Source organism: Psittacula echo (genome assembly GCF_963264785.1).
Source record: "Psittacula echo genome assembly, chromosome: 1".
In the NCBI taxonomy this organism is placed as follows: domain Eukaryota; kingdom Metazoa; phylum Chordata; class Aves; order Psittaciformes; family Psittacidae; genus Psittacula; species Psittacula echo.
In genome coordinates, this window is record NC_137735.1 from 102,982,758 (window position 1) to 102,993,415 (window position 10,658).

At 38.2% G+C, this 10,658-nt stretch overlaps 1 protein-coding gene across 1 annotated transcript in view; it reads left to right on the top strand.

The window, feature by feature from the left end:
• The window catches only part of PDE3A (phosphodiesterase 3A), a gene marked incomplete at both ends in the record, with an annotated part of 249,834 nt that extends 243,833 nt beyond the window's left edge, over positions 1-6,001 (top strand). Inside the window, 2 exons of the mRNA XM_080620778.1 lie at positions 1,808-2,048; positions 5,754-6,001. Coding sequence (XP_080476904.1) covers positions 1,808-2,048; positions 5,754-6,001 — 489 coding nt within the window. The remainder of the gene's footprint in view (positions 1-1,807; positions 2,049-5,753) is intronic.
• Positions 6,002-10,658: the final 4,657 nt, after the last annotated feature.

Sequence of the window (10,658 nt, forward strand, 5' to 3'; positions counted from 1 at the left end):
ACATTCACAATTTCTCCTCTCTGCAAAATTTGATTCAGAATAACATGTTATCTAGATTCTCAATTTATTTAATCTAGGTTAAAACCTGATTTTCTTTAATGTAATATGGTATGAGAGATGTATCGAACCTCTCAAGTGCTTTTGATTATCAGACTTTTTTCAGAGAGGGGAAACATCTTTATTTTCTCATTTCTAAAAAGAAGATTTTTGTGGGAAGTTTACATTTCTCTAAGACTGTTATCAGAAAACGTATATGCATTCAACCTCTATTGTGAAAATAATGAAATATCTTTCTTAAATTTCCTTTAATAAACACCATTTTTTAAAAATAACTCCTATATAAATAAAAACTCCTAATTAAAAACATGTTGAACAGAAACATTAAAAATCCTGTGTCATATAGCTATAGCATGTTTCCTTTTCTTCCTTCCCCATACTCAGCACTTATTTGAAGACAGGTTAGACATATTAAAAAGAACCAAAAACACACTGCAGGATGTTTCACATAATGAATTATGTTTTAAGAGATGATGAAAAAAGAACTTATAAATATTCAAGAGTCAGCTTTCTTGCCATTACTGACACCTCACATCCAGGAAATCTCAGATGTGTTACTATAAAGAAGAGTGACCTGCCATCTCTTCTTAATTTGCTTGCAATTTCAGGAATGGATGGCATGTTTCGGTGTTTTGTTAATAATAATATTTTGCATTTAATCTTTGAACATAACATTTGGGGATAGGTTATCATAAAATAACAAAACACAAGGAACTCAGATATTCATTGTGCATACTTCAAAATTTAACTCTTATTCTTTGGCCTGACTAAATACATTGTCCATGACTTTTGGAAAAATTAGGTTACAAGGAGAATTTATCTTTGTAACCTAAATAATGGAAACTGAAATATCTTTCCAAATTCTAATCTTTATTCTCAAATATAGATCTCTGTATTGTATTAAAAATTAATTTTCATGTTAGGCTTGATTAGTGGGATTAGATTTTTTGCTTGGGCAGGTGGCATACAGTCTTGACATGTCCACTCAGCTGAAAACTCACTGATATCACCAGAAGCTTTGCTGTGATAGGAATGAGTGAGTATGCCAGACTTGGTTCTGCAAGTTTTACTTTCTTTTACATCATGAGAGGAGGGAGGAAAAAAGTCTACCTCTACCCTCTTTCCCCAAGAAAAGCTAGGATAAACCTTATAGCAAAGATTTACTGCTTCTGAGTAACCCCTGCTTTCATAGGGATCATTCTAATAGTTCCAGGAAACAAATACTTATGACCTCAAGCTACGAGGACCCTTCCATGCTAAGTATAGTAAGGACAAAATTAATAAGAAAACTAGTTCAGTGAGATAGCTTGTGCTTGTAGGAGTTCAGTCTTGTTCCCTGCAAACAAGTGGCTGACTACAGGGTTGCTGAATTAACAATCACAAAATCAGACAGGATTTTTTTTTAGTAATGTGAAGAAAAGAAGAAATTAATTATTTTCACATTTTCACACTCACAGTGTAAAGTACAGGACAAGGGCAGTGGGTATCATTTTGCACAGTCATCCTCCAACATCCTTGTTAAATTCACACTATTGGTGGTGGGTTCTCTTACAAGAAAAGAGCTGTAACTTTAATTAACCAGTTGATGTGATGTCACTGTAATTTCATGCTAGTGTGCTATGGAAGTGGCATTAAGAGATGAATTATTTTTCTTTCATCATTTTTAATTGGTTGATGTTCATTGCTCCTTTTCATGACATGGTTTTGTTTCATTTACTTCAGAGAAATTACTGCTATTTTTCATCTCCAGGGCGATGAAGAGGCTAGCCTGGGCTTGCCAATCAGTCCCTTCATGGATCGCTCTGCTCCTCAGCTGGCACACCTCCAGGAATCTTTCATCACTCACATCGTGGGACCACTATGTAACTCCTATGACTCAGCAGGGCTGATGCCAGGAAAATGGATAGAAGATAGTGATGAATCAGGAGACACTGATGAGCATGAAGAGGAAGAAACAGCAGAAATGGAAACTTGTGAAAATGCTGAATCCAGTAAGTTGGTCACACTTAAATTTTTCAACAAAGAAAGTTTCATATTGTGGCCAAAAAAGCTAAACAGACATATTGTAAAAGCATAGAGACCGTGAACTGGTGAGGTTCAACATGGGCTTCTCCAAAGTTACAGTGATTCAGTGCTGCCTTTGGTAAAGCTGAAATACAGCCAGTTACGTTCACAGAATCACAGAATCCCATGGGTTGGAAGGGACCTCAAAAGATCATCTAGTCCAACCCTCCTGCAAGAGCAGGGTAACCTAGAGTACATCACACAGGAACTTGTCCAGCTGGGCCTTGAATATCTCCAATGTAGGAGACTCCACAACCCCCCTGGGCAACCTGTTCCAGTGCTCTGTCACTCTCACAGTAAAGAAGTTTTTACTGATGTTCACATGGAACCTCTGATGCTTCAGGTTGATCCTCCATGTTTTCAGGACTGATGTGTATTGCTGTTCTTATCTCCTACTCATTTCCACCTTCAGCTGAGGTTTCTGGTGGTGGGTCAGCTGTCTGTGCCTGAGACTTTTTAGACTCTTTTTAGACTGCAACAATTACAGTTACAGAAAGAATGGTTGAGGGATTTTTTCATGGAAAGCGCTCATCATTTCCACAGGTTAGCATTATGCACAGGAATAATAGAATGAGGCTCTGAGATGCTGATGCTGTAAAAGAGGTTTTAACAATGGAAGTGTTCTAATGCGAATCTCTTCAAGATAATGTGTGGCTAAGAACACGGAGAGACTTGGCACTAAGCATTGCTGTGTTGTGTGTTTGGAGCTGTGTCGCTTGGCCTTTCTGGCTGAAGGTTACTAAATCAGTAACTAAAGCAAATAATCTTCTGCTTCTACTCCAGAAGGGCAACAGTGCCAACATTTGTCATACTGAGAGGAAACCTGTACCTTGAAAGGTCTCAGGAACTCACTGGAAGTAATTTTTAAGAGAAAAGGCTGTATCTGTAGACCTATTTGTTTTACCAGTTTAATCCTGCATGCTTTAACTTTTCCTCTCTTTTGTGTTCCTCCTTCCCCTGAATTTCCTACTACTGTTCTTTTATTTCCTTCCTCCTGGTCATCTTTCTCCCCTTCCCCTATATCTAATCCTTCTACAAAGCATCAGCCTTACATGTGCTAGTGAAATAGTGATATATTGTTTTTTCTTTTAACAGCCTCACTTTTTCTGTTCTTTCCCACACATTTTCATGCACATGCCTTTTTTCTGTCTTGGAAGCTGAAAAGCGGAAAGATTTTATGATTACAATAAGTCACATAAGGATGTGAAACTAAAATTTGCATCTCTTGACATGCATAATTGACCTTATGTCTCTAGTAAGATCCAGGGGTATACATTTTATATTTAAGAAATCATTGCTGTTGTTCAGTCACGCACGTTTGCTTGTTTCTTAAGTTTAGCAGCTTCTCATGCACAAAAGATGTTGTTGAGAACAGCCCACACAGGTTTGTTTTGGCACTTTATGGTCTATCAGCTGTGTAATAGCAGGCAGAGCCAAATATTGCAGTGGCAGATTGGCACTTACAGAATCGCCTTGAAAGGGAAAGCTTATGCGGTAAGTAACCAACATAACCTGAAAATGATACTGCAGTATTAAAAAGAAAGATGAAGGATCTTCTCATTTATCCGTTGGAGTGTCTAACCTTACTTTGAAAGCCTTAGTTCCCTTTCACCTCATTTCTCTATTCACTTACCTTCTGTATCACCAGTGCTGCTTTCAGGTTAAAAGCACAGACCATTATTAACCCTTGTCACATTGCAAACAGACCATTTTTTATTTGTCTTCTGTTTCTTTTTCACATTCTACTCTATGACAGTACTTTAATACTCAACCTGGTGCTTTTAGACTCTTTATCATTTTTTCAAAACCTTAAAAATTAATGTATCAGAAGTTTTGAAATACCCAAATAAGTTATTTCTATTTCATTCTTACCAAATGTGGAGTGCTTGTTTCTTGATCATACAAGCATGTTGCAGACTGTTTTCTTCCAATTTCCTAAATTCTCTGTGACTGTGTGGGCCTGAATCAGGCATATGCAGCATCTTTTGTGCCAATATAGGGGTCTTACAGGTCATTAGAAATTTATACCTATCATCAACACAATTTTGGATGTTCTAAACTTTCTCAGTGAAACAAAAGGTTGAGATGTCAGACGCATACATACAGTTGTATAAATGTTGGGGAGTTCTTTTTCTTGATGGAAATGCCTTTTAGGCAGGTGGAAATATAATTGTAGCAGAAAACACCTAAGTCCTGATCATTCACTAAAGCATGTGAGATAAAGAGTTATTGAACATTAAGGTAGCTTAAAATCATTTTTTTTTTTATGTAGGTAATTCCCCCAAAGTTGTGATGCAAGCATAAGAATTAAACACTCAGTCTTTAGTAATTCAGAGCACAGCAAGTGCTTGCTGGTGTCTGCAGAGAGCAGCAAGATGTGGGGTCACCCAGGAAACCCAAGAGAGAATGTCCTGCTGCAGCATTGGCAGAATAGGGACTTCTTACTAGTGCTAAACCTGAAGGTTTCCTACAGGGAACCAAGGGCTTTCTAATAAAGGATTGAATTGGATTTGGTTTGTGCTCAGTGAAAAGCTCTTTGTTTCCAGTTCAAAAGCTTCAAGGGCTAAACGTTTTGGATCCTGACACAGGCATACTTTAAGCAACCTGCAAATACTAATCTACGCAAATTTATTTGGTACAAAACATTCCTCTGCGTCATTTTCTTAAAAAGAGAAATAAGCAGTTGTCTTTGGAGGGGTTATTATTTCAGCTCTGTGACTGCCATTGCCACTATTGATGACCAGGGAAAATTTTCAAGCTTTGTACCATTCAGGAGTTAAGAATCTGTGTTGAACAGGCTATATTGATACAGAAAAAAACACATTTCAGACAGCAAAACACTTGCAGTGCAGCTGTGTCAGGAGCCATGAGAACTACCACTTGCAGAAACATTTTGTAGGTTAGCAGTGGGGAACTGATACTTCAAAACGAAAAGATGAGCAAGCTCCCTGACAGTATTTAGATATATGACTACTTTTTCAGTGATCAGTCTCGATTGCTGAAGCAGTGTTGTGCAAAGGCTTTAAGGTCATCTCCACCCCAGAGGTGGAACGGTCAGTCTCTGGCTTTGAAAAATGAACATAGGAATGTGTTCCCTCCTTTAATTACTAATGCTTGCTCATTCATTATTCATCTACAGCTCAGATCAGAGCTAAAATGTGGAGAAAACAAAATTGTGATTGTTTTTGGTTTTTTACAGGGTATTCAGCAGGGATCCATTGGGGGCTGGGGGGGGAGGGGGCACAGAATATGATGTGTGTGTGTTACTGAGTAGGTTGATCAGTCTTTAAGTACTTGATACAAAAAAATGAGCCAGGAGCAGCTTAGCAACATGTTTTATGCTAATCATTCAAGCACTAGATGTGTCCATGAGCTGCATAGTCAGGGGCAGCATGCACGTTATGACAGGATGAAGCTGAGGCTCAAACTATGCAGGAAACCAGTCTGTTCTCCTGGAGGTCTGAAGAATTATAGCTTTTTGAATTTAAGGCTGTTAAAGTTTATGAGTTTAAAAATCTGTTGATGCAGTTCCTATATGCCGTAGTACACCCTGTCTGCTTTCTACACCTTCAGTCCCTTTGTCTTCTTCTCTCACAGAAAATAGTACCTTAATGCCACACGGTATTTTGCAGGAAAGAAGAAGTTCAAGAGGAGGAAAATCTACTGTCAGATCACTCAGCACCTGCTTCAGAACCATAAAATGTGGAAGAAAGTAATTGAGGACGAGGAGAGGTTAGCTGGGACAGAGAAGCAAGGTACGGAGCAGTCCACACTGCATCAGTCTTCAGAACAAATCCAGGCCATCAGGGAAGAGGAGGAAGAGAAGGGGAAGCCCAAGAGGGATGAAGAGGAGAACACAACTGTAGAACCAAACCAATGACAATATTTACAGCAGTATTTTAAGACAGATTGACTTGTGCACAGATGCTTTCTCAAGCCAGCACAGCATTTAGACACAACACTGTAGAAGTATGGGATAATGCGCCTACAGCTGTTTAATTTGTTTCTCTTTCCTTTTAATGGTGAGGTACATTGTTTAAACTCCTATGCTCAAGGAAGCTTTCACACTGCGACACCGGCTTTTACAGACTTTCTTTAAAGAGATTTGGGGGTGGGTGGAATTATATAAATATATATATATAGCCATGGTTATTGGCTGCACACTTCAGCAAAATACATTTAATGATATATTATGGTCACTGTGATATTTACAGAAGAAAGTTATCTAAGGAAATGCTGCTCCTAAAGCACATTTGCAGTTAACAGTAAGGTACCAGTTAAGTAGCTTTTGCTCCTAATGCTGAGGGATAAAAGTTCCAAAGCTTTATATGAATGCTGATATAACCTGCCAACATCTATGTGTGCATGAAGAGGTGTTTGTGGGTGTGAGTGGAAGTAATATAGCATAGTTTGAGTTCTTATTAAAGTAGCTGTAGCACATGTCCCAGTACACGACAACAAACAAAAGGCCTGAATTTCAGAGAATTTGTCCTCACAAGGGAAATGGAGACCAATTTGAGAAGCTTTGCATTCCCTCCAAGTCCCAGTTTGCACTTCAGCTGCAAGCAGCAGCCTTTCAGCAGGGGCCATGGTGGCCCGGCCCCATCCAGCTGTGTGAGCTCCTCCATCTCCTCTTCATCCTCCTCCTTGGCATTTCCCAGATTGCTGGCAAAAGGGATATGCCAGGAAATTTATTTTCCAAAGGGGGTTACAAGGGACAGTGTGTCATGCTGGTCTGTTCCCTTTGAGAGGGCCTGGCCCTCTGTATACTTCTGAATGCGTGAATAGCTGTGTGGGGCAGAGTGCATCTTTGGGCAGAAGAGGAGAGAGCAAATGTATCTACTCGGAAGGTAGAGGCATGCTGTCCTCTTCCTACCTTTACCTTATGCCTCCGTGCATCAGTGGTCAAATACATAATTTAAGAATGAAGCTAGACTATATCTCTTGAGAACAGAAGAAGGGGAGCATGAGGCCATGCCCTTCCTCAAAATAAAGGGCAAATGATGCATTAGGAGCAGTGTGGGAGACAGGTGCCAGTTCTGCATCGACAGGGCACGTGTATATCTCAGCAACCACTCACATGAGCGTCAAAGAACTTGTTTTTTCAGTGTGAGGTGCTGAATAGGAGCAGTTTGTTGCTGGCTTTCTGCTTAGAAGCAGTGTGTTTGACCCCACCAATATACTTTTTTTTCTTTTTTTATGAAGAGAAAGGAAAAGATCAGGCCTGTAGGAAGAACAGATCTTTTTTTGTTGTTGTTCTGTTTATTTGTTTTCTCTGTTGTTTATGCTGTGAGCCAAATGTCTATTTAAAAGGTTGGATATTCACTTTCAATATTTTATTTCACGATATTATATTTGTCAATGATTAGCTATCTAGATGTAAATATGGAAAAATTTTTATGGGTTCCTGTAGATAATGATATCTTTAAAAAAAAAAAAAAAAAGAAAAAAGGGAAAAGTTTTTTTGTAAAGCTAATTTTTTAAAAAATAAATACAAAAACTTTTGTATACAGTGTAGCCATTTCCAAACCCAACAAATAAAGTCTTGAGTAATTTGTAGAGGCCCTTCTGGGAAGCCAGTGGTCTACAGAATCAAGGCTTTAATATATTAATGCTCTTTGGGACTGGCAGCACCAACCAGTACCACACAATTTAGAGTTTTGTTCCCACAGAAAGAATTATATATATAAAGTTCAGTATCACTCAGAAATCATTTGACTGTATATGCTTTTTATATTTTGATTCTGCAGCCCCTTGCCAAGAAGAGGATTGCTTGTGTAAGAATGCTTGTGAAAGGCAGAGTTTGTAGGAGAAGTCCTTTCTATATTGAATTCCTGACATTGTATCCATCACTTTTTGCTATTGTTATATATTCACTGTATTTCATGACCCTGTTGGTACCTCCCCAAAAATGTTGGAAAACATTCTCTATCAAAGCCAATCATCATGTGTGTTGTCACTTCAGTTTCTTTTTGCTTTTCATTTCCATTAGCATGAGCTTTTGCTCAAAAGAAGATTGTGATTTCTCACAAGTTGCATTTGCCTGATATTGCCCCATCTTACTCCTACCAGTAGAGGTGTTTGCCTTTCAACAGAGTGACTCTAGAGCATGGCTCTGAGTGCTCTTAGCAGAAATATTTAGTAAGTGTTTCTCAGTGAAATTGGAAAAGCAAAGATCCAAATTGCACTATTATTTTAAAGAGAAAGGATATAGCAGACTTCATTCAAAAGAAAAAACAGATGTCTCCAAGATCTCAGCAAATCTCCACCAATTCCAATTTACACTGTTTTCACACCTCTTCCGTCACTTGGATTAATCATTTTATTTGGGGTTTTCAAGTTCTCATACCTTATAGTATGAAAAGAATTTAATATGCCTCATTCTGTCCTTATAAAAATTAAACTTAAAGAGATATTTTAAAATGTCACATCTCCAAGCACTTTCTTCTCCATTTGCAGTGCATGATCAGTGGGACTGGATTTTTTATATCAATTCTTATATTGTCTTTGCTAGAAGAAGGAAAAAGAAGTTATAGCAGAAAGTGTAAATGAGTGCCCAGTTGGTAAAATTACAGAGAGGCATTCAAGAATGAGGCAAAATCCTGCAAGTGGAGTTTCACATATTCCCCTAAGCAGGAATGCACAGGGTTGAACTAAGAAAAATTATCCTGAAAGTGGGCTGAAATGGAATTACTGTATTTGGAATTACTTATTTTCTAGTCATCATTTTTGGTTGCCATTACATAAAATCAGTGTCTGCTTCTAATTTGTTAAGGTTTCTTTCTGTATTGCCAATGCAGCTATCATAAATTGCTACTGAATTGCTACAGAAGCCTGTTTGTGGATATAGTTTGATTAACTGAGGTCTTTTACAGCAAATGAATTGCTGACAGGCTTAAAATCAGAATGATTCTATTCAAACTGGAAGGAATACCAGTGAAGAAGCTGAAATAGCTGGGAGTGGTTAACTTGGTAAGAGGTGACTTTTTTTGCACTACAAGTAGTTAGTAATAGAATACAGTTTCTGCAGGTGTTTAATCCTTGCGAATCTGCTTTTTAGTCTTTGCAGTGCATTTCTGGCAGGCAATGATCAGGCAATTTCCCAGCTTGGATTAAATATAACACAAAAGAAAATCCAGAGAAATTTTATAGCAAATATGTGAATAACATTTTTTCTTAGGGGGCTTTTTAGTAGATAATGAAGCGGGTAATTTTCAGAGGGTTTTATAATAGTTCATAGTCTAAAGGAAGCAAAGCTTTTGACTTGCAGTTGCAGCAAACTTTCGGAGTCTAGATCTTGATGGTTTTCCACTTTGTGTAGTCTTTCGGTGTTGCAAACTCCAAATAAACCACAGCCTGTGCAATATTTTTATGGAAAAAGAAAATAATGAAAAATAATTGCGTTCTTTCAGTAAAGTGATCAGATCTCAGGTGGGTTTACAATGTTGATACGGGTTTCTGGTATATACAGTATGCAGAGAGGTTTGTTAGATACCAGATAAAGCAAACCCCATTTAAACAGTGTTTTGCAGTAACAAAAATTTATGTATTTTAGTTTTTTGGGTTCTTTAAAAACAGGAAAAGCTTTTTGCAGTGCTGGCAGCTCCAGTGCAGTGAACTTTGCCCCTCACATAGCCATTACATGTAAGCCCTTTTGTACCCATATTCCCAGTTTGCTCAGTAGTCACATGCTGTTTATAAATAGTGGAATATAACTTCTCTCATTATGTTTGTGTTGCAGAAGGAACACATAGAAGTAAGGAGTGAGAAAGCCCCAAACTGTTTATATTACTGCTTCTTGAGGACAAGTCTGAGACTTCAGTTTCCAAGAACCCCAAAATGCCTGTGTCTAGAAGTAACAATTTCCACCATATACAAAGGGCCATAGTTTACTGTTTATGTTCTAGTTCTTGAGGGAACCTGGCATTTCTTGGTTTGTTTTGAGCCTGTGCACAGAGCATGTTGATGTTCGTCTCTGAAAATCATCTACCCCCTCCAGTAGGAAGATGGTGTTCGGTGCGATGTTGCAAGCCATGTATCAGAAGTGAGTTGCAGAAATCTACTAGGAAAAAGGGATTTTATTGTGCTCTTGGCAGCATTTGGAACTCCCTTCCTCTCAGAGTGAAATCCTTACAGAAAGCTAGGGAAATGGCTGTGTGTCACCAATGGCCTCCTGCATGGCAAATAACAGTCACATTCTGGCAGCAAATGGTTCCTAGGCCAGATGTAATTCAAGAATGCACTTTTTAGCAATGAAAGGATAGTTTTTCATCAGTTTTTACCCTGATATCATGTGTGAATGTCTTTCTGTATCATCATCAATTAAAATCCAAGATTGTGGTTGCTCAGGACCTTCTGAGTGGATGCATTTGGATAAAACCTTAAGGTAAAATCCTTAGTGAACCATTAGAAGTTCATGAGGTCTTGATGGTCTGAATTTGGAAGGAAGTAAAGTAAAGAGATAGATGCTTCTAAAAGTACCATTTAGCATCCAAGCAAATTCTGTACCCAACTCCCTTTTTATACTTTCCATGCTG